We start from the raw sequence: 25,884 nt of genomic DNA on the forward strand, positions 1-25,884 counted from the left end.
GAAGACGTATTGCGACTTTGCGAGAAACAGGAAGATAGTTGCTGTTTCACAAGTCCGGGAAAGAACACCCTGGGGCTTCTAGAGTCCCATGTGACACTTAGAACTGACAGGAAGCCACTAAACATTCCACCCCATCAACGATATCGCGCGGACAACCTGTCATGGCGAGAGATAGTGTTGAGGAGAACTGGGTGTGTTTTTTATCAGGATGAGACATTCCCCATGAGGACATCTGGTGTGGCTTATATGAGATCAGCCTGTAGCGGCATAACATGGTAAGGAATTGGTCAGGGTGACACAGGGAAGAACATAATGAACAAGAGGTAGAGAAACCATGAGAGAGAGAGAGAGAGAGAGAGAGAGAGAGAGAGAGAGAGATACATGGAGTGGATAGGATGAGGAGGAGACAATAATGGACATTAATTGAGTGATCTGAGGAAGGAGATACTGGTTACTCTATAGATTAAAAGTCCTGAGGCCTTGGGATGTCAAGTCATGGAAATATAAAGCAGCCAGAACCAATACATCCTCCCTCGCCTCGACTCGACTCCCACCTCCCCTGTCTTCTGCTTTGCTCTTATTTTCCCCTCTCTCTCTTCCTATCTTCTTCTTCGGCTTGAATTCTGTTTGTCAACTCTTGTTCCTTCTCCTCTGACACCGTCCTTGCGGCGTTGCGCCAGCGTAAGCCTCGGCTCGGCGTAGATGTGTGTGGGGTAAATGTCACTCACGCCATTAAACCTTTGGACCTTAAATTCAGATTTAATTTGCCGCAAACAGCGGAGGAGAGCGTCGTCTGGGCTGAGCAAGATAAACACACGGCGCGGAATAATACAACCATCAAACAGGATATGACACCCCTGCTGACAAGCCTCCCCAGCCACATTAAAAGTGCCCCCTCCCCATTCCCTAGATAGTGTCCTATTTGGCCCAGTGCAGCGCAGAGGGAGCAGGTTAGCATTTGGGACTCTGTCACCGCAGAGCCTGTGCCACGCTCAGAAGAGGAAGAGCGTGCATATCCTGTTCAGAGGGAGCGGTGTATTCAATTACAAGCAGGACTGTTTGAATTAGCAGCACACAGAAAGCACACGTCAGATAGCTCTATTAGCATAACAACTGTATGAGTGAAGTGGTATTGTGCTATAATAACACCACATCAATGAGCACTTGGTGCTATCAGGGATCAAATACAGTGGAAATACATTGTGTGTGTGTGTGTGTGTGTGTGTGTGTGTGTGTGTGTGCGTGTGTGCGGGTCAGTGCGTGTGCGCGAAGCGTAAAACAGCACATAGCAAATGAATGAAAGAGTGGATTAATAATTAGGTTGCCAGATGTTTGCACAGCAGTTCACTCTCTGAGAACAACATAAAGGGGAGGGACGGCCGTGGTCCTTTATTAGACAGCATCCAGTCCACTCTCCTGTCCTCTGCTCTCCTTTCTCCTCCACTCCTCTCACCTGCTCTCCCCTCCCCTGCTCTCCCCTCCCCTCCTCTGTTCTCACCTCCCCTCCCCTCCCCTGTTCTCACCTCCCCTCCCCTCCCCTGCTCTCCCTCCCATCTTGTCGGTTGTACTTCCTGTCTATGTATCTGCGTAATGAGTGTGATGAATGAATCACCACAGTGGCAGCCAGTAGGCCGACCCCGAGTCCGACTCTGACCCACTAAATCTCTCTGCCGGGCGGGCGGGTGGCGCGTCACATTACCGTACGCCAGGAACCGGCCGCCGAGGAGCGCACGACGGACGGGAGACGGACGGGAGACGGACAGAGGAGACGGACGGGAGACGGACGGGAGACGGACGGGAGACGGACGGGAGACGGACGGGAGACGGACAGAGGAGAAGGTAAAGAAGTAACAGTGACAGAAGCTGACACTCATACAACGCTGTCGGACTGGATGGACGGACAAGGTGGAGAAAGAGGAGGAGCGAAGAGACGGAGGGGAGGTGAGAGGGAGACGAGAACTGAGAGAGGGGAGAGAGAACAGAGGGAGGAGGAAAAAAGAATGAGAGAATAGAAAGGATGGCATGAAGGGATGGAGGACAGAGGAGGACAGAAACATGAAGAGCAGCATTAGCAGTGACAGTAAGAGCCTTTAGCCTAACCCCAAGACTCTGCCTGACCTAGATCGTCAGCCTCCCCCAGGGCGGCTTGGCAGAAGCACACAGCGTCAAAAAGCAGGAAGAGAGCGCAGGGGGGGGGGGGGGGGCAGAGAGAGTGGCATGATGGGAGGAGGACGGAGGGAGAGGATGAAGATGAAGACAGAGGAGCTTAGCTGCACTGAAGGGCACTCGACCACCACCATCAGTCTGTTGAAGATTCCCGTCATCCCTCTCCCTCCTCTCCTCTCCCTCCCCCCCTCTCCCTCCCCCCCCATCCCTCCTCTCCCTCCTCCCCTCTCCCTCCTCTCCCTCCTTTCCTCTCCCTCCCCCTCCCTCCTCTCCTTCCTTCTCCTCTCCCTCGCCCTCCTCTCCATATATCTCTCCTCCCCTCGCCCTCCTCTCCATATCTCTCTCCTCTCCTCTCCCTCCTCTCCATATCTCTCTCCTCCCCTCTCCCTCCTCTCCTTCCCTATCTCCTCCTCCCCTCTGTTCGTCCTCTGCTCTCTGAACAGCACCCCCCCCCCCGCCCCCGCAGCAGTAGCCACAGTCATTTTTTTCTTTCCTGTTCCTGGAGCTGCAAAATGAACGCTTTTTGAAACACACATGGTATGTGTTTCTGTATAACTGTGTGAGTTTTTGTGTGTGTGTGCATGTACGTGTGCATTCATGTGTGTGTGTCTGTGCACGTGTTTGTGTATGTGTGTGTATGTGTGTGTATGTGTGTGTGTGGGAAGGCAGAGAGGGGCTCGTGCTAAAGTCTCATTTGGATAATGAGGTGTCAGGCAGTGTGGGGCCCAGAAGCACGCTCCATCACTCCACCAGGTGGAACACCCAGCACCTCCTCAGGGAGTTACGGGGAGAGGATGGCCTGGGCAGGGAGGATAACATGGGGCAAGAGTGGGGGAAAGCAGAGGAGACAGGAGGAGAAGAGAGGAGAGGAAAGAGGAGAGAGAAACGGCAAGGCCTCAACGCAAGAGGGGACTTAGAACATGTTCTTCAATGGGCCTGACAGCCATGTCGGCTTACAGTGAGGGTTTAATGATGCTCTGCACACACATGTATGGCCGCCAGTCCCATGAATTATTCAGAGGGCCACAACACGCTGTGGCGGCGTGGCTGAGTGCTGCAACGTATCATGGCTGATTGAGACCGCTGCTGTCATGACAAGCAAAGACAAACAAACGTCCCCTATAGCTGGAGAAGCTGTACTCCCTGCACACATCCTAAAGCACGAAGAGGAGAGAGGTCATGTCCCTAATAGCTCACTACTCCCATAGGGCCCTGGTTTATAGAAGTGCACTAGCTAGGGCACAGGAAGCCAGTTGGGATGCACACAGAGACAGAGACAAATTATTGGCTGCATGAGGAGGAATTGCAAATGCAGTTTGGTTGGCCTGGATTACGGTGAGAAATATATTTGTTTTATATCAGGTAGATTTTGATCTATGTAAATGCATACTCTTTAATAATGAACAGATCATGGGTGACAGGCAAACACCTCCCCGTGTTCAGATTACAAGACCACAGTTAGGCAAGACAGAGAGAGGCAGAAAAAGAGAGAGAAAGATATACATTGATAAAGACAGAAACAGAGAGAGAGCGAGAGAGAGAGCGAGAGAGAGAGCGAGAGAGAGAGCGAGAGAGAGAGAAAGGCAGAGAGATAATGAGAGACAGAGACAGAATGACGCTAATAATTCTCAATATGGGACAAAAACTCAATTGGGTCTGCATGCAGAATTCTATGACTATACTCAGAGTACAATACAAAATCCCAAATAATTCATGCAAAGCAGAATTAGGACAATACCCAGTAATTATCAGAATCCAGTAAAGAGCCATAAAATGTCCTAACCAGCTGAAGTAAAGCGATTGTCTAACCTTCCTGTACAAAGCCCTCATTCACAGGGTCTGAACCCAGAGAAAGCAACTGGTTTTGGGGCTCTGTTGACAAACAGACCCTGCCGAGCCCCCGGAGAGCAACACATTTAGACCAAATCACAAGGAAAACAGAACCTATCTGACACGCTGGAGACACTCATCCATAAAACAGAAAGAGAATGTGCATGCTACACATAAAATGAATTGGAAACAGCTGCACTTCGTAACCTCCTGCCAAAATGTACGACCATGTCAGATACATAACATTTCCATTCAAATTGAGCACATCAGTGAGTTGCCCTGGAAGCTACACACTTCAGCTACATTGGCTGGCTGAACAGTAACTAACCCACACACACACAGCCATGTAGCAGGCACACACTCCATTCACCGTCAGACTCTGACAAAAAAATAAATAGTTTAAAAGCACAAAAATACAAAAAAAGCACAAAATGTGTTTATTTCTCCCTTGTCATTGTCCCTGCTCTAGCTCTCACAGTCCATTTGAAATGACTGATTCCAGCCTACAGGCTTTCAGAACGACTGCATGCACATTCTGCTGGGAATACTGAGGATAGTCAGGTCAACGTAGTTGGACTGAAACATCTACATACGTACAATACAAGGCCCAGACAATCACATCTGAATGGACACATCGGAATGGACACATCTGAATGGACGCATCTGAATGGACACATCTGAATGGACACATCTGAATGGACACATCTGAATGGACGCATCGGAATGGACACATCTGAATGGACGCATCGGAATGGACACATCTGAATGGATACATCTGAATGGACGCATCGGAATGGACACATCGGAATGGACACATCTGAATGGACGCATCTGAATGGACACATCTGAATGGACGCATCTGAATGGACACATCTGAATGGACACATCTGAATGGACGCATCGGAATGGACACATCTGAATGGACACATCTGAATGGACGCATCTGAATGGACACATCTGAATGGACACATCTGAATGGACGCATCTGAATGGACACATCTGAATGGACACATCTGAATGGACGCATCTGAATGGACGCATCGGAATGGACACATCGGAATGGACACATCTGAATGGACACATCTGAATGGACACATCTGAATGGACGCATCGGAACTACAGATTCGGGACTGATTGCTGCGTAACCCTAGCAACCATGCAATGTCGGAAAGCCCATTTGTTTACAACTTCGGACAGATTTTTAACCTGCGTAATAGTTTTTCTGGTGCCAGTTCGCTTGCTCATAACCGGGAAGTGTTGGTGTTGCATGCCCATGAGCACATCAGATATGCCATGGGAATGCCGAGCGAGCCGTTCCAAAGCCCTGATCATTCCGTGGATTGGTAACAAGGTGTTCTGCGTCTGGCATGAGCTTCCTCTGATGATCACCTCATGATTAAGATGAGCAGTGCATGCTGGTTACATGACTCATGGTTGATAGAGAATAATTAGGGTTCATGTAAATACAGCCACTGGTATTAGTTCATGGTATACTATGCCATTTAATATGTAATAGTGGTGCTGATTTTGGTGCCTGTTGTTCAGTATCTTACATTGTATAATTTCAGACTTTATACACTTATTTCAGATAAGACTATATATTACATGGCATTAGACAAGAATGCACATAACCTGGTATTATAAGATTTTATTACGTGGTATTAGATAAGACTATGTATTACATGGAATCAGATAAGACTATATATGATATGGTTTTGGATAAGATTTTATTATATGGTATGAGATAAGACTGCATATTACATGGTATTAGATAAGATTGTATATTATTATATTAGATAATACTGTATATTACATGGTATTAGTTTAGACGTTTTAATACAAGGTAATAGTCAAGACTATTTGTATATTACAAGGTATTAGATTAGACTGTATATTACAAGGTAATAGTTAATACTAGTTGTCAAGTTAAGACACATTTATTCATACATTTACATTTAAACAAGAAACCAGGCTAGCCTAGTTCAGCCGGCCCGCAATAAAAATTTATGTTTTTGTTGCCCTCCCTGGATTCGAACCGGGTCTCCCACATAAGAGGATGTGTCTTTAACGACTTCGCCAAGGAACGATAAGCCGGCCGAGAGTTGGTGTAGCGTATGTAGCGAGTTGAATGTGTCACTAGACACCATTAAACAAATTATGCCACTGGCCGTTTTAACAGCCAATTAGCCAATCGTGAACGACATTGATACAACATTACTTATCAATGTTTTCATCAAGTGAAGTTTGTCTCTGTCTTGAAGAAATCCTAAGGCATAATGTGTTTTGACGGTGACGGGAGTCGAATGCAGGACCTGTCATTCTGTAGTCTGTGTCGCTAACCACTACGCTATTTAACAAGGGGCAGCCAGGCACTCACTCAGTAAGAGACTCTACTAAGCCGTCCGACAAAAACCACAAGTGTCAACCAAAGTGCTGTACAGCAAAAAGAAAACCCTAAATAAAACATATAGCTAAGCATATTTACATAGGACATGGCAGACATAAAGTAAAGGGAGAGAGAACATGGAGAACCAATCAAAAACCTGGGTGACTCTGCTGTAATATACTAGTTGTATATCACAAGGGATTAGGTTAGATGGTATATTACAAGGGATTAGATGGTATATTACAAGGGATTACTTTAGATGGTATATTACAATGTAATAGTTAATACTAGTTGTATATTACAAGGGATTAGATGGTATATTACAAGGTAATAGTTAATACTATTTGTACATTACAAGGGACTAGATAATATTTCATATTAAATATCCCGAGATATATATGTTACATGGCATTAAATGGGACTGTTTGTTCAGCAGTTAGCGATTGTAGAAATTGACTTTAATGAAGACAGATCTTAATTAACAGAAGCTGCCATTATAGATCTATCATTAATGCAAAGGTAATTATCTCTGAGAGAGGGCTCTCCCATTCTCTCTCCTTCTCCCAGTCACTATATCTTCTCATCCACCTCTCTCTCCTGTCATCCTCAATCTCTGTCTCTCTCTGCTTCTCCCTCCATCTGTCTGTCCCTCTTCATCACGCCAGGCTAGTGGACCGAGTATGTAACAGACACAGAGGGCCAGGAGTTTCTCTCTGTCCCCCCCTCATCACGCCAGGCTAGTGGACCGAGTATGTAACAGACACAGAGGGCCAGGAGTTTCTCTCTGTCCCCCCCTCATCACGCCAGGCTAGTGGACCGAGTATGTAACAGACACAGAGGGCCAGGAGTTTCTCTCTGTCCCCCCCTCATCACGCCAGGCTAGTGGACCGAGTATGTAACAGACACAGAGGGCCAGGAGGTGACTCAGCCACTTACATAAAGTATGTAAACACCAGCCTTTCTTTCCCTCGTTACCTTTCTCTCTTCCTCCCTCCATCGGTCTCCCTTTCTCTCACTCCCCCCTCTCTCTCCCTCTGTTCTCTCACTCCCCCTCTCTCTCTCTCTCCCTCTGTTTGTCTGCAAGGTTTATTTTTGGCATCCATTTTATCTCCTAACTAAATTCCAATATCAAATCATTGAAGCATTTCTTTGTGTCACAGATTCCTTTTACTTATTTATATTTTCATTGAGGCGTCAATATTTCATTAATCTAATACAACACATTTGTGTGAGATATTGTCACTCCCGCTTCCAGGCTCCCTTAACATACATACATAAACACATACACACATATATAAATATATCTATATATATATGCACATTATATCCTATCTCTGTCCTCCTTTCTATGTCTTCATTTTATCATCTCAGAGCAAGAATGCTAGCGAATGCTTGTTCAGAAGAGCATGAACAGATGTCTGCAGCTTTTGCCTGTGCTTACAAAACCATCCATCCAGCATCGCTGAATCTCTCCCTTTCTCTCTCTCTCACTCTTTCTCCCTTGCTCCCACTTTTTTTCTCTCTCTCTCCCCCTTTCTCCCTTGCTCCCCCTTTCTCTCACTCTCTCACCCCAGTGCCAATTTTTTCCCTGCAGTTTCCCCTGAGCGGAATGTCGAGCCTTAGAGTCCGACTCTACAACAACGTGGCTCTTAGCTCACATCTCTGTCCTTATCTCAGTCCTCATCTCTGTCCTCATCTCAGTCCTCATCTCTGTCCTCATCTCTGTCCTCATCTCTGTCCTCACCTTGTCCTCATCTCTGTCCTCACCTTGTCCTCACCTTGTCCTCACCTTGTCCTCATCTCTGTCCTCACCTTGTCCTCACCTTGTCCTCATCTCTGTCCTCATCTCTGTCCTCATCTCTGTCCTCACCTTGTCCTCATCTCAGTCCTCATCTCAGTCCTCATCTCAGTCCTTATCTCTGTCCTCATCTCTGTCCTCACCTTGTCCTCATCTCTGTCCTCACCTTGTCCTCATCTCTGTCCTCATCTCTGTCCTCACCTTGTCCTCATCTCAGTCCTCACCTTGTCTTCATCTCAGTCCTCACCTTGTCCTCATCTTGTCCTCACCTTGTCCTCATCTTGTCCTCACCTTGTCCTCATCTTGTCCTCATCTTGTCCTGATCTGTCTGCTATTTGTACTTGCATCTGCCTCATTGCACAACTATTCATTTCCCACTTGTACATACATTACATTTAATACTTGTATATTCTCTGTCCTCCCTATTTCACTTCATTGCTCATTTAGAATTGCCATTTTGTACAGTACTTTCCTTCATTGCACCTCTATTCATTCCAGTTGTAACACACACTACTTAATACCTGTACATTTCCTGCCCTCTTCTACTTGCCCTTCTGGTCAGATGCCAGCTGCATTCTGTTCTACTGTACTCGTACTGTCCAGTGATGATAACGTTGAATCTGTTTCAAGGAGACAGTTAGCAGTTCTACCCTACATTCATTTCTTGTTGAGCAATGCAGTATAAAGTATTAATACATAATCTGCTTAGACTGACCGTCGCACCCAAACCATACCCGTGTCATACTAGACAATGTAAACAAACACAGCATACCTTAAAACATTTGGGTAAAAACAAAGCACTTAAATGTACATATCATGATTGGTCAGTCTTTGCATCCATAGCCAGGTCTTTGAATTTCAACCCTTATGCCCATCCCTAATATGAGGAGGTTTCTTTGATAATGTTTGAACTGCTGATTGGCTCTTTAACTAACAATACCTCTCATTATAATGTAACCCCTCCCCATAACAAGTTATCCCCTCCCAATAGCAATGTAACTCCTCCCCATAACAACTTCACCCCTCCCCACAACCAAAGAAAAATCTAAAATCTAGCCCCTTTCTTTCTCTTCATAACAAGCCGACTCCCTGTTCTGTCAACAGTAGCAGATGAAAGGACCCTAGAAGCCCTGGAAGCCATGCTTAAGGCATCCGTATATGTGCCTGAGAGTAAAGAGTAAAGACTCTGCTACAGTCTCCCACTACCATGGATGTCCTAACGTTCAACTGTCTAAATAGGCTGGAGTTATTCAGCCTCCATGGGGTCCAGGCGGTACCTGTTCACTAATAAACAGCACATCTTACAACCAAACTGCTTTTGGAAAGCTGCAGAATACAGGAAGCTATGTGAGAGAAAGGCCTTGACTCCATCAAGCCCACATCTGAACAAAGGTTAAAGGCCCATGGCCCCATGATACCCGGGGGCGCAGATATCAATGCGCTCCATCGAGTGGAAATCAATACCCTTCTGTACTGAAGAGGGGTAAACAAATGAACTCCCAATTGAAAACGCTCTATACGTTTGGCAGACATTTTCCCACAACAGCAGGGACACATCGTCATGTACAGATGGAAAAACATAGATATGGAGAAACAGAGAACGAGACGGAGAAACAGAGATATACATAAAGAGAGAGAGAAAAGAGAAAGAGCATAGCATATGGAGGTGAACCACACACTGGTTTGTTGGGTGATAATAACATAATTGTTGGTCCCATCTTCCCAAAACCCATCATCCGTGGTAACGGCTAATGAGCGGATGAAGCCTTCAAATCACAGCCGAACCGCTTGGGTTGTTTCCCACACTGCAACAGTGAACCATTAGAAACTTAATTAGAGAGATGGATTAACATCTCTTTAGTGGGAATCATCTTTAAGGGGTGACCACACTTCAGTGTTCACCACAAGGCCCCCCAGTTCCGTCTCTCTGTCTGTCTTTAGATGAGAGGTGGAGCGTCATGCTACAGTTTACATCTAAATGATTTCATTCTGCACGGCTGCACTGACTAAAGACTCAGTTCTGTTTGCTTCCTTCATGAGCAGGATGGGAAGACTGCAAATCATAACCCTAACCCCCCACCCTGCCCCCCCACCCTAACCCTAACCCTATATATTACAGTACCCTAATCCTAACCCCTAAACCCAAACCCCTAACGCCACCATACTGTCATCTGTCACATCCCCCGCCTTCCCCAATTCCCTTAATCCTCCTCTCTCTCCCCCTCTGCCTTTTTCTCCTTCTTTCATACCCCTGGCTCATTCAATCAGTAATTACTTCCTATTTATTTCCTTAAGGCAGTCTGTTCACCCGGTTTCTCTCTCTTTTCTCTGTCTTTCCATCTCTCTTCTCATTCCACACATCTTCGGCAACACGAGGGCTGAGCCAACAGGCTGATATGTAAGACCATGTGCTTTGTGTATAAAGTAGAGTAGATATTGATACAAATACAGTATAATACAGTAAAGATACAAATACAGTATCTTTATAGTTGTCCTTGCTTACGTTCATGATCTTTGTTCTCTGGCGGTTTTTATTTCCTTTGACGCACAGTAATTCCACGTAGCACTGCTATCTACTTTGACTTCTTTCTACTCCTCCATCTGTCTGTGTTTCCAAACAGGGTTAGGGAATGATTAAAAGTGGAAGAGCGCTTTATTAGATTTGGACAAGCTACCACACGTCCCCGGAACACACGTCCTTGGAGACAGAAACGCCAGCAGGTCACGACTCCGGCGCTCCTCCAAGGTTGACTTCGGCGTGTCGCTTCCCGGCTAGCGGCTAACCCCACAACTACCTGAGAGATACGTGGCACTGTGTGGCCCTGTTATGGTGACGGCTGTGCCGCTCCCATACATGCTTGCATGCATACTTGCCTAGTGTCCCAAATGGCACCTTACTGCCTAAGTTAAGGGCTGATGAAAGAAGTCCACTAAGTAGGATAAAGTGTTCTATTGGGGACTGGAGTAGAGTGTCTGGTTGAAACACGTCTCCTTTCTCCTGTTCCCACCTTTCATGAGTGTTGTTTCTCTGAGCGGAGAGAATTGAGGACGGAAACAGATTCCATGTTCCCAACGACACGCTGTTCTCTATTTAGTGCACTAGGGTCCATAGGGCTCTGATTAAATGTAGTGCAGGGAACAGGCCTCCATTCAGGACTCAGAGAAAGAGACGCTGTGAGGAACTTGGTTTCTGGAAGTGTCAGATGCCTGGCTGGTTACACGGGTGTGCCGATCTGACAATCTAAAAAAAGACTTGAAAAATATAAAATAATGAAGAAAGAAAGGGGAAAGAATGACAAGCGCTGGTACAGAGGACGCAAGGCTGTGGTGAGAACGAATTGCAGGTTGGACTTAAAGGCAGGCAGTCGAAGGAAAGGCAAGAAAGCAAGCGGTGAATTAAAGAGGAAATATTGCTGTGGTAATTTGCGTTGAATTGTGTTAAATCATACAACCGGTTAGGTAATCACCACTTGCAGGTTAACTAAGGGGTTTCCTACTTTGACAGGTACCTACGCTGTATAACCCGGACCTATTGATCGGACAAACGAACAGGAGAGTCCGGAATGCCCTTAAGACAACCAGTCCACGACCGGAACAAGCCAGAACACGCCGGAACATGCCAGGGCACAGTGGCCACATTCATAGCACAGAGGCCGTTATAGGAGGCATGGCCACATCCCAAATGGAATCCTATCACTCACCTCGTGCACTACTTTAGGTGGCAGTGTTCTACATAGGGGATAAGTGGCCACTTGGTGCACAATCACTCTAAAATATGGAAAGGGCTCGGGAACTGCGTACCTCTGCTCCGCGCCGAGCAGTAAGTACAGTTATCGGCATGGTCGCTTCCTCTCCACCTTTGTTGCCGAGTGCACAAAGTACTGTCGATCACGCCTCACCTCACTGAGGACAGAGTGCAGCAAAGCCAGCGTCCCGAGCGGCATACTACTCCCTCCACAGGGCATCGCTGAGCTCAGTCTCCCAGCCTGTCCGATGCTGTCTGGAGACAAGCACTCCGACAACTACAACACTCCCACTGGCCGGCCACTTCACTGTCTCATGTCAAGGCAGAGAAGAGTGAATGAAGGGAGAGAGAAAGATCTGGAAGGGGGGGGGGGCATAGAACAGGGGGAGAGATGAGGAGGAGGGGAAAGGAGAAGAGGGATGGAGAGAAGAATGGAAAGCAGGTCTGCCTTTTTCCTTTCTTTCTTTTTTCGTTTCACAAAATCAGTGAAGTCTTGAGCTTTAAGTCCGGGGGACATTTTTTCAACTACTCTGTTCACACCTCTCTTCATTCTCCTCTCTCCTCCCTCTCTCCTCCTTCTCACTTCTGTCTCCACATCGCCTCCCCCTGCTCTCTCATCGGTCTTCCTCCCACTCTCCCTTCATCTCTCCTTTGTTCCTTTGTCTCTCAGGGTTACTGCTGTTAAACAACAGTTTGTGGATTTATGCTGACAATCTCTGCATTCTGCAAGTCAGAGAGGGCTTGCGCTTCACAGCATCAGCAAAGACCAGATAACCGGTCAAACTATTTTCATCGGTGAAGTATTACAAGAAATACCCATGTCTGTGATCTGTCAATTGCTCCGTATTTCTCGTTGTTACTTCATAGCTTGTCACTGTAGTTTAAGTTCTCCAGAACGGGAAGTTCTGCCGAAAAGCAGAAAGGAAGTCCAAGTCTGAATCCTCAAGTACGACAACAGCACCATGATGAACTTCCTTTCTGCATTCCGGCAGAACTTCCCGTTCTGGAGAACTTAAACTACAGTGACAAGCAATGCAGAAAGGTTCATCATGGTGTTGTTACCCTACTTGAAGATTCAGAACGGGACTTGAACAGCGTGGGCTTGGCTCGTCTTGGAGACTGGACTCCAACAGCGGTTAAGCTTGATTCCTTTTAATAATATTTCTTCCCAAAACCTCACTGGGCAATACAGGGAAAAGGGTGGGGTTTGCCAGTACATTTGTGCTAAAAAATTTGCATACACTGGCAGAAATTGTGAACATTCTGCAATGATTTTGAAAATATTACTGATCACGAACATAATTTATTTAAGGATAGCGATCATATGAAGCCATTTTTTTATCAAATATTTGTTTGGTTCCATTTTATATCATAATGATAACAGAAATCACCCAAATGGCCCTGGTCAAAAGTTTACATACCCTTGAATGTTTGGCCTTGTTACAGACACACAAGGTGACACACACAGGTGAAAATGGCAATTAAAGATGAATTTCCCACACCTGTGGCTTTTTAAATTGCAATTAGTGTCTGTGTATGAATAGAAAATGAGTTTGTTAGCTCACATGTGGATGCATTGAGCAGGCTAGATACTGAGCCATAGGGAGCAGAAAATAACTGTCAAAAGACCTGTGTAACAAGGTGATGGAAAATGATATAAAAATATATCCAAGGCCTTGCAAATACCAGTCAGTACTGTTCAATCACTTATTAAGAAGTGGAAAATTCAGGGATCTCTTGATACCAAGCCAAGGTCAGGTAGACCAAGAAAAGTTTCAGCCATAACTGCCAGAAGAATTGTTTGGGAAACAAAGAAAAACCCACAGGTAACCTCATAAGAGATACAGGCTGCTCTGGGAAAAGATGGTGTGGTTGTTTCAAGGAGCACAATACGACGATACTTGAACAAAAATTCACTGTATGGTTGAGTTGCCAGAAAGAAGACTTTACTGTGCCAATGCCACAAAAAAGCCTGGTTACAATATGCCCAACAACACCATGACACGCCTCACAGCTTCTGCCACACTGTAATTTGGAGTGACAAGACCAAAACAGAGATGTATGGTCACAACCATAAGCACTATGTTTGGAGAGGGGTCAACAAGGTCTATAGTGAACAGAATACCATCTCCACTGTGAAACATGGTGGTGGCTCACTGATGTTTTGGTGGGGGGTGAGTTCTAAAGGCACAGGGAATCTTGTGAAAATCTTCTCACTGTTGTTCATATGGGAACTGAGGTTCCACAATTGGTAAGCAGGCGACAAACAACAGAGTTCCCATGATCCTACTGTTCTTATATAACAATACAGTTGTGATTGCAGATTAGCTTTGACCTTTTCAACACGGTTCCACATACACCTGCCGAATGACATCCTAAACCCTACAAAAGGCACTTCTCATGACCAGAGACCATAGGGAACAGAGTTTAATTTGGGACATGTCCATATATTATCAATGTTCTAGGCTGCCTCTGACTTGTGTGTGTGTGTGTGTGTGTGGGGGGGGGGTTATTATGTATATATTCGATGGGTAAAGAAAAGCAGATAAGTGACTCACACAAACAAAATGTTCTCCCTCAAACAAACCTTCAGAGATGAAAAGATTGTGAGAGAAAAAACAAGAGAAAGAGGGAGGGACAGAAAACGGAAGACAAAGACAGAAAGAAAAAGAGCGATAGAGGGGAAAGTAAGAAAGGAGGAAGCAGGGAGGGAGGGAACGAATGAGAGGGTTAAAAGGAGGCAGAAAGGGAATGGTGGAGACGTAGAGAGAAAACACTCCCTGTTCAAGACCCTGCATGCATCCACTGAGCTGTTTACCAACCTGGCTGAAAGCACAGACTGTGAATGGACCTGGTCTGATGCGTGTAAAGTGAAAATCCATTATTACAAATGCACACAATATGCACAGAATATACGGATGCTGTTCTAATGGTTTCCATATGCTGATTTTAAATATATATATATATATATATGTTCACCATCTAAATGGCATCAAAAATGTGAATGTTGACATTTTTATTTCACAGTAAACATGGGACAAAAGCCCTCTGATAACATCCCTCAGTCAGCTAGAATTCCCGCTCTGGAGAAATATGAACACTTACTGCTGTACATTGCTCTGGATTAAAGCGTCGGCTAAAATACTATCACGTGAAATGACAAAAAGGTCTTAACGGAATGCTTCTCTCCCCACATACCCTACACAGACCCTACATAGACCACAGATAAACCCTACATAGACCACACATAGACCTTGCATAGACCCTGCATAGACCACATATAAACCCTACCCAGACCCTACATAGACCACACATAGACCACACATACACCCTACATAGACCCTACACAGTCTCTACATAGACCACACATAGACCCTACATAAACTCTACACCGGCTCTTCATGCCGAGGAGATCTGGGACAGACAGATAGGAGGAAGCAGACCATGTGTGTATGTGTGTCTGAAGTCACTGCAGGGACAGAGTCAGAGCTCTGATTGCAAAGTGCCTTCCTGTATCTGTCAGGGTCCTGGAGGAACCATCCACCCACAGTCATCTGAAGGCGTCCTCCCAGAGAGGAGTGGATCACTTTAAATCTCCCTCCAGAAGACTGGAGAACAATATCCTTCTCAAGGCAAGAGACTGCTCTGAAAAATGTGAGGAGAAATATGAGGAAACAACTATGATCAGTTGGTTCTAACTGCCGCCCCCCCTCTCCTAGCCCTCCTCTCCTTGATGTTATTTTGGGTGAGGATGACAGGGTGTTGTTTTTATCCAACTCCTGCACATGGGTCTCTGCGTCTGAATGGCTGTAGGGCTGTGTGTATGTGTGTGTGTCTGTGTGTGTGTCTGTGTTTGTGTGTCTCTGTGATTTGACAGTGACAGATGTGCTCTGAGTCTAGAAGGTAGCTCCTGCAGTGTCTGTTTTCCCAAGACTCACACACACACTTACACATACACACTGACACAGACACACACAGACACATATACACACACACAGACACACACATACACAAACACATACACACAGACCCACACACACAGACACACACATAAACACACACCCAGACACAGACACACATACAAACACACACACATATGCACACAGACACACACACACACACACACACACACACACACACACACACACACACACACACATACAAACATACACATACATACACACACATAAACACACACACATACACACACAAACACTAACACATACAAACATTAACACACCCACACACACACAGAAACACATAAACACACACATGGACACACACAGACAAACAGACACACACAAACACACACATAGACACACCCACACAGACACACATAAACTCACACAGAGACACACACAGAGACACAGTATGCCAGAGTCAGGGTTGGCAGGGGCATCCCAAGACCCAACAAAAAACCTCCTATCGCCTCCACCTAGTATCTTACTGACAATAACTTATCACTGTGTGTGTGTTGTCTGCTTGAATGGATGTGTGTCATGAGTTTGTCTACCACCAATGGAGGCACGGAGCCACCACACGTTTCCAGGAGACATTATTATGTTTGAGCAAGATGCCAGGGAAAAGGCCCAGAAATGCATTCAGAAAATCCCAGACAGAAATAAAAAAGCCCAAGAAGAAACGCATTCCAAAAAAACCCAGAAAAGCATTCTAATAAGCTGAGAAAAGCATTCTAAATACAGAAAGAAGCACATCCCGAAAAGCCCAGAAACGCATTCTGAGAAGCCCAGAATCGCATTCCGAAAAGCCAAGAAATACATTCCAAAAAGCCCAGAAACGCATTCCGAAAAGCCCAGCGCAGAAAAGAAGAAGCTTGTAGAAGCATCCAACCTACCAGTGACGTTGACCTCCACCAGCCCAGTACGAGTCCCGATGCTGTTCGTGGCATCACACACGTACGTCCCAGCAAGTTCATAGGTCACTGGCCCCTTGAAGATCAAAGAGTTGTTCCGGATTTCCACGGTGCTGGGAAGAGATCCGTTTAAACTGTTGGGGATGGTGGAGGGGGGGGGGGGTAGAGCCGAGAAGACAAACAGGTTTTATTAAAAGGAAGAGGTTTTATATCACCAACTATTTTACCCAAGAGCACAAAACAATTCCAACTCCACGGAAACACTTTCTACAAAACAACCCTGGATGGATGGATGGAGAAGAGATGTCTCCTTATGGGGAGACATAACAGAAATGTCTTCCATCAGGTCCAAACAAAGTTATTAGAGAAAAAGAAGGGAGAGGAAGACATAGAGAGGAGGGAGAGGTACAAGTCTGATCAGGATCATCATAGCACCTCCACCCTAAATACATGTTTCAATTACACCCTTAGATACGTTTCAACTACACCCTAAATACATGTTTCAACTACACCCTACATACATGTTTCAACTACACCTTTAAATACACCCTTATATCTATAATGTATCTGTAGTAATAACCATTATAATATATCTATAATGTATCTGTAGTAATGACCATTATAATATATCTATAATGTATCTGTAGTAATGACCATTAGAATATATCTATAATGTATCTGTAGTAATGACCATTATAATATATCTATAACGTATCTGTAGTAATGACCATTATAATATATCTATAATGTATCTGTAGTAATGACCATTATAATATATCTATAATGTCTATAATGTATCTGTAGTAATGACCATTATAATATATCTATAATGTCTATAATAGATCTGCAGTAATGACCATTAGAATATATCTATAATGTATCTGTAGTAATGACCATTAGAATATATCTATAATGTCTATAAAGTATCTGTAGTAATGAACATTATAATATATCTACAATGTCTATAATGTATCTGTAGTAATGACCATTATAATATATCTATAATGTATCTGTAGTAATGACCATTCGGGTGGTGGAATGAATTAAGCAAACGTCCACAAGACCGAAGCAAATCAGAAACATCCTCTCACAGTATGTATTGTGAGTCAGTGTTTTTTATTGTAAAAACTAAAATCCGGTAAGGTACAGATCCCCCGCCCCCCCCAAACAAGGAAACTCAGGCACCCAATTTTGGGGTGTGCCCTGTAGGTTGGTAATCCCTGGATGAAAGACTAGAATTTAAGGATCCCCAGGTGAGCCATGCGCTACAGAGGGTACAGAAAGCACGGAGCAGTACTTCACCAGTACCTCACCAGCACCTCAACAGTACCTCACCAGTACCTCAACAGTACCTCACCAGTACCTCACCAGCACCTCAACAGTACCTCACCAGCACCTCAACAGTACCTCACCAGTACCTTAAAAGTACCTAATCTGTACCTCACCAGCACCTCACCAGCACCTCACCAGTACCTCACCAGCACCTCACCAGTACTTCACCAGCTGGCCTGTCCTTGACGTCTGTAGGCCCTGTCTGTCGGGGGGATCAGATGATGGGGGAACTCAGTATCCAGGCAACACAGGATGATTGGGGAATACACACCAGGCTTCCACCTCACCACTTCTTTCCCCTCATGGCCCCTCTCTTTTGTGGGCACATCCAGACCTGCCCTCTGCTACCCTCAACTACGCCATGTGTCTCAAATAACACTCTATTTCCCTGTACGGTGCACTTCTACCCACTGGGCCATGGTGAAAAGTGGTGCACTACTTAGGGAACATGGCACAGTTTGGGAGTCACCTAAGAGGTCAGGTCTCTTTAACATTCCATCTATACACCAGATGTAACCTTTGACTTCTCTTATCACTGATTAATTTTTACGACGCCTCCGAGACCCAGAGTGGAGAGGAGAGGTAGATTTATCTCAATTGGTTATTTCCTACTAACTCTGGCTTTGATCCAGTCTAGCTACAGCTCACGCAGAGGAGAGGACTGCTTCACGACACACCGACCGACGGACTGACAAATGGACAGACAGACAGACCAACCCACAGACAGACAGAGCAACCCACAGACAGACAGACAGACCAACCCACAGACTGACCGACAGACTAACCCACAGACTGACCGACAGACCAAACCACAGACAGACAGACCAACAGACTGGGGGAGGTGGGGCGATCAGGGATTGGTTGTGATCGGGTTGTGGTTGGGGCTCCTCGTCTTAGTTATCACTGATCACAGGTGGTCTGGAAGCCCTGAAATGGTGGTCTGAGATTTCTGAGGTCCAGTTCTGAGGGCTACAACTTTATGATCGACAATTTGATTAATCACAGCACAGGCTATCCAATTATTTCCAATATTACAGAAGGGCAAATTATCAAGGCTCATTGTGATCATAGTAAAACTGAGTAATGGAATATGGAGAGACATTAGGCCTTTTAACGTATCATGTCTTAATTTCAAACATCAGTCTACAGTGAACAAGTTGTGCCTCTAAGTACCTTACTATCGACAGAGTTAGATACACAGTGGTACCTGTAACCTCCGTGCTAATGACAGAGTTAGATACACAGTGGTACATGTAACCTCCGTGCTAATGACAGAGTTAGATACACAGTGGTACCTGTAACCACTGTGCTAATGACAGAGTTAGATACACAGTGGTACCTGTAACCTCTGTGCTAATGACAGAGTTAAATACACAGTGGTACCTGTAACCTCCGTGCTAATGACAGAGTTAGATAAACAGTGGTACCTGTAACCTCCGTGCTAATGACAGGGTTAGATACACAGTGGTACCTGTAACCTCCGTGCTAATGACAGAGTTAGATAAACAGTGGTACCTGTAACCTCTGTGCTAATGACAGAGTTAGATACACAGTGGTACCTGTAACCTCCGTGCTAATGACAGAGTTAGATACACAGTGGTACCTGTAACCTCTGTGCTAATGACAGAGTTAAATACACAGTAGTACCTGTAACCACTGTGCTAATGACAGAGTTAAATACACAGTGAAGATGAAAAGTAGGATTTTACATTTTGTTTAGATATTATTCAGTTCGAAATTACACAGTTGATGATAATTACAATCATATTTTTGCATTCCGTTTTTTACAAACATTTATTTACTATTAGTTCCTTGCTGAATAGATAATGGCAGGCAATACCCAAACATTCAGCTAATGAGCAACACCTGTTTTTTAGGGCATTAAGATGTTTCTTTCATTGTTGGTTTTCATCCTGTTTACATGCGTTTTAACTCTGCACCATCTTTAACCCTCATTTGGTATTGATTTATATACTGAGATAAATCTCATAATGTGGGAAGAAAGGGTTTCTGACATAATTACAAAAACCTTTAAATGTGAAAGGCGCAGACCAGCCATTTCACACCACAGCCCTTTCACACGCTTTTAACCTCAATCTGAGGAACAGCTAGCTGACGCACATGCACTCACAAACACACCCAGATAATTGTGTATTCATCTCAGCTACAGTGGAAATGAGACAACATTAGTCTGTAGTGACTAAATCAGGTCACCCTGTAGGACAGTCCACACATTCACAAGTACAGAATGACCATGCTCTGTGTGTGTGTGTGTGTGTGTGTGTGTCTGTCTGCATGTCTGTGTGTGTGTGTTCATCTGTCTGTGTGTGTGTGTGTGTGTCTGTCTGTGTGTGTGTTCATCTGTCTGTGTGTGTGTGTGTGTGTGATAAAGAATAATGCTGAAGCTTTCATAATGTTACTGACTTGTTGACTGACTTAAACCACTATGACACATCTCGTGTTTAATGAAAAGTGAACCGTAAATAAACTGTTTCCTTATACTTTAAGGTTTTCAACAACACAATGTGCCACAACAACATTCACAGGAGGATATGAATAACAAAACAATACATTTGGATTTAAATCACATTGAAGTGAATTTTGTAAAATAATTCAATATACCCTACAGCGCTTTCCCCAGTATCACATCAGAAAGCCAGGATTCACTCTTAGGCAATACATTATGGAGTTAATTTATTTTTCCCTGCCACTCTCTATTTAGTAGCGTTGGATGTTGAAATAGAGCCAGATATTATGTGTCAGGCTCTGTGTCTCTACATGACATGCTGACTCCAGCAGCTCCAGCATTGATCCACTACAGAACTGAAAGGGCAGCTGAAAAACACTAGGGTGAAGGAATGTGTGTGTTTGTGTGTGTGTGTGTGTGTGTGTGATTGCTGTATCCAAGAAGCCAGTCTTTTTCCTGTTCTACACCGGGTTTGTGTATGTGTGTGAGTGTGTGTGTGTGTGTGTGTGTGAGTGTGTGTTTATATGCACGCTCAGCCCCAGTCTTGTGGTAACCCCACTAGAGGCCCAGGGGATCCTTCACAACACATTTGGAGACTCTCTCCAAGGAAGAGATGTCCGTCCTCTCTGATATGTCACCCGCCTGCCTCCTCGTCTCTGCACATCACTGTCTCTCTCCTCCCTCTCTATCTCTCCCCTCTGTCTCTCTTTTACTCGCATTCCCCTCCCCTCCCCTGTTCACCTCCTCACCCCGACCTCTCTTGTCCATCCTACTGTCTCAGTCTACATGTTCTCTGCCTATTCTCTTTAGCTTTCACTGTCTCTCTCCACTCCTCTTCCTCACCCTCTTCTTCCTCATTTTTTCTCCTACTCACACATGTTCTCTATCCTATTTAATTCTCCGCATTCCTCTTCATGCCGCCTCCTCATAAAATTTAAAACACTTCTATATAATATGACTGGCTGACTGACCGATTCAATGACTGACTGGCTGGCTGACTGACTCCATCCATTTCTCTCCCCATCCATTCATCTCTCTCTCCCTCCTCTCTCTCCCTCCCTCCCTCCCTCCATCCCCTCCCACTCTCCCTCTCTCTCTTTCTAAATATCCACATTTGTCCTGTCAGGTGTGGCTGCAGTGAGGAGGGCAACCTGCCCCATTAGTCCACACAGGCGTTGGACACGTCCCTTCTACAGCCTCCGATGAACAATTACAGCACAAACTGTGACATCCGTCTGCCGGTTTTACTGTGTGATGTTCTCATCTCCACATGCACTCATACAGCACGTGTGGTGTCTAGGAAGGCTCCAGTTTAATCAGAGTGGCTGTTCAGCAGAAAGTCAGAGAAAACCGGTTCAGAGACAAAAACCCCACACCACACACAAGAAGAGCTCAATGGAGCCCAGCTAGATGAGGGCATGGTTTTTCTAAGATGGGAAAAGGCTTGATCTCTGGTTTAGGTGGTCGGCAGGGTCAGATCTAGCCTCGTCCAGCCAGTGCAGCCTCAGGCTGTCTACAAGGCTGATATTTCCCCTTCCAATCTGTTAGTGTGGACACACCCACGTTTGCCAGCATGTGTGTGTGTGTGTGTGTGTCCGTGTGTGCGTCTGTGTGTGTTTTGCCACACCGTCACTGGTAGTTTGAAAGGCAAAGCACTGATGTCAGCTCTTAGGTATGCAGGCCTAATCCAGGACTACATCACTTCCACTTCAACTGCTAAAACTCTCCTCTGCCTCTATCCCCTCTGACTCTCCCTCTATCCCCTCTCTCCTCTGCCTCTCCCTCTATCCCCTCTCTCCTCTGCCTCTCCCTCTATCCCCTCTCTCCTCTGCCTCTCCCTCTATCCCCTCTCTCCTCTGCCTCTCCCTCTATCCCCTCTCTCCTCTGCCTCTCCCTCTATCCCCTCTCTCCTCTGCCTCTCCCTCTATCCCCTCTCTCATCTGCCTCTCCCTCTATCCCCTCTCTCCTCTGCCTCTCCCTCCCTCTGTCGCTCTCTTAAATCCTTTCTCCCTCTCTCCCTGTCTCTCTATCTCTCCCTCTCTCCCTATCTCTCTATCTCTCCCTCTCTCCCTGTCTCTCTATCTCTCCCTCTCTCCCTGTCTCTCTATCTCTCCCTCTCTCCCTGTCTCTCTATCTCTCCCTGTCTCTCTATCTCTCCCTCTCTCCCTGTCTCTCTATCTCTCCCTCTCTCCCTGTCTCTCTATCTCTCCCTCTCTCCCTGTCTCTTTGTGCTGCAGGTATTTTCCAAACCCCTCTGAACGCCCAGGCAGAAAGCGCAGAAGATATAACTTCCTCTATCTACCTGCATGTGATGTAGAGCGACCAGGGATTTGACAGAGGATTATCAGTGCCATGCTTTGTTGTTTTTATATCTTGTTACGTTTGCAATGCTGATGTCTAGACTCTCACCACATCACTGCTGTAGACAACATTGATCGATTGAGATTAAAGAGCTTGCAGATTGTTTGTGTGTAATATGTGTTTCATATTATGTTAGGCGAAGAAAAGACTTAATGAGATTTCTAAACTACCTAATGCCTCCCAACCTGTACGTCTACAGGTGTATACAACCATGGGGATTTCATGTGGATATTATTCCATACAGTAGAGGGCGCAGCTCCCCGGGAATCTATAGTCAGTACGTACAGTAAGTCCTTAAAAACCTTAGAAGAAGACTGGATTCCTTTTCAGCTGAACACAGGTAAGCTAACAACGTTTTTCAGCTAGTTAAGACACTACCTGGCATGTTGACCAGAAGTGCTACCAAGGTGGTGTCTGCCGTGGTCAGCTAGCCACGTTGTAATTAATGCCATGAATCTGCTACTTTTGAACATTTCATAAAGTTGCTATGAATTACTGTATGTTACCCATAGACATAGCTTCCCAAACCGCTGGTTCCCGTCCATGGTTCGATCCAGTCTGTTGCTTCATGTAACGTAGCCCAATAGCCACAGCATCTTCATTAGGCTCATATTACTCAACGGGCCTAGTTTTTCAATTACAGTCTTCTTTATTGTCTCCATGCATCCCGGTCTTTGTTCATTCGTTTTAATGGATTCTACATTCTATTTCAGGCACTGGGTTCCCTGTGTACTAACGTCAGCTTGCTAGATAGCTACTACTGGGTTTGAAAATAGCAAACCCAATTAGATGGGTTATCCATAGCCTAGTGTTATTGCCATTATCACATTGATGTGTAAACCAAGTAAAACATGGGGAAGTGGAAAATATTAGATTATTCAACTTTTAAAGCAAAAGATTGTAGACACAAAGGTTATCTGCAATGGTAGCGTTCCTTCAGCGTTTTACAGAATGTGGGTTGCTACACCCACAGGTTGTAGTTTATTTTCTACTCCCAGCACCTCAGTGTTGTGTGTGTGTGTGTGTGTGTGTGGGTGTGTGTGTGTGTGTGTGTGTGTGCGCGTGTGTGTGTGTGTGTGGGTGTGTGCGTGGGTGTGTGTGTGTTAGTATGTCTGTGCATGTGTGTATTGAGGGTTAGGGGTAAAGGTTAGGTAGTCCCACAGTTTTGCACAGCTGCGGGAGGTGGCTGTAGATAAGCTACTAAATGCCAAACCGTGTGTCCCTGTAACAGAACAGTTTTGCCCTTGTTACGCACGGAGGTTAACACTTACAGTTTCCACTGGTAGACGGTAACCGGTGGGTTGGCGTCGGCGTTGCAGGTGAGGCTGACGTCCTTACGGTTCAGATACCAGTTATCATCGAAGCCCTCAATCGTGACCTCTGGTTCATCTGTCAGAGGGAGACATGGATGAAGTCAGTACACTACAGGACCATCCTGATCAAGGAACAACACGTAACAACCCTCAATTAAGGCACTCAAAGTAAATATGGGTGCATCTTTAACTCACAGTTCCAGTCTATAAATTGGTGCCATTCCAGAACCACGAGTGAGCCTAACAAAAGAGACTCTTAACACTGCTCTGCTTTCTGTATTTGAAGTTTGAGGAATTCTTAATGTGACAAGTCACCATATTTAAAGTACACTTCATATCAGGATTACACTGGGAAAAGGCTCTTCTGACCTCAATAGGGACTTCAAGAAAGGTAGAAAATGGCTGAGCGATGTGACTGGGCGATATTTCATTTTTTATATATTACGATATACGAATGTGGTAATAATGATAATAATTACAATTCAAAGGAAAATGCTTTTCAGGGATTTCAAAGACTTTCCAATGTAATATCTGGTTTGTACTGTTTAAAGGTGTTTTATGACGGGGGGCTCCTTTAAAACGTTTTATTTGTCTTTGGGATGCAAGCTCCCAGCAGCCCAGTCAAACTTCTCTTTCCTAAAACCAAAAAGTTGGAACCATGTTCTCAGCAAAGACAGCTGGAGTCCCCTTCCTTTTCTAAAAACGACCAAAACCTATTTCAACTAACACCCAACACTACCTTTCATCAACAACAGTTTTCCGTTTCCTGTCTCCTAGCAGTAGCTGTTGGTCAAGTGGTTTTCCCATGTAGCTTCTCAGGAATAATTCAAAGCACTTCAATCGAGAGGTTCTGTGAGATACATTTTGTAAACAGTGTTCCTGTACTGACGTGATAGTAGAACTTGCTAAACAAAATCACTGGATTGACGCTCGTGGCTCCATTCTGCCAGTTAGGTTGAGGCTACCTTGTAGTCTACATTTCCTTAAGAATGTTTAGGAATTCATTTGTTATCCACCAGAAAACAGTTGACCTAACTGCTAAGGGTGGACAGCCTGGCAGGTATACTAGAAAACATTGCCTTCTGTGAGGAGAATATGAATCACTTATGTACAGCTCCGGAACAAATTAAGAGACCACTGCACCTTTTACTTTCCTTTCCAGAAAAGTCGAAAAGGAAGGTTTTGAGCGAGGAACAGAAGGGTTACAATTAAGAGACCACTGCAAATTGTATGCTTCTGTTCCTCACTCAAAACCTTCCTTTTTCACCTTTTTTGGAAAGGAAATAAAAAGGTGCAGTGGTCTCTTAATTTTTTCCGGAGCTGTACATTTTCATTTCTTAAGACTTTAGGATTTACCAGTACGCTGAATTCCCATTGTCTGGCAGACTTGATTGAGCCTATTAGACATAGAAATAACTACAGACATTAGCTGTGTTTTGAATGTGTACTTCATGCTATTTAGAGATTACAGCACGTATTCACTGCGTTATTTTTACTGTTTTTAATGATTTAATTTAATCATTACAATATAATAAAATTATATTTGCACAACCATTCGTGGGTTCTGTAACACCTGCTGCTTTCAAAGCAGCTGTAATGTTTAATAACCCCGA

General features: G+C 44.9%; 1 protein-coding gene across 6 annotated transcripts in view; it reads right to left on the reverse strand.

The window, feature by feature from the left end:
• Positions 1-25,884, reverse strand: part of nectin1b (nectin cell adhesion molecule 1b) — a 262,236-nt gene that overhangs the window by 139,685 nt on the left and 96,667 nt on the right. For all 6 annotated transcript variants that reach the window (XM_010874184.4, XM_010874218.4, XM_010874210.4 and 3 more), the window contains exons 4-5: positions 24,230-24,347; positions 16,781-16,932 (exon numbers count right to left, since the gene is read on the reverse strand). In XM_010874184.4, coding sequence (XP_010872486.1) covers positions 16,781-16,932; positions 24,230-24,347 — 270 coding nt within the window. The remainder of the gene's footprint in view (positions 1-16,780; positions 16,933-24,229; positions 24,348-25,884) is intronic.

Source organism: Esox lucius, chromosome 1 (assembly GCF_011004845.1).
Source record: "Esox lucius isolate fEsoLuc1 chromosome 1, fEsoLuc1.pri, whole genome shotgun sequence".
NCBI lineage: Eukaryota > Metazoa > Chordata > Actinopteri > Esociformes > Esocidae > Esox > Esox lucius.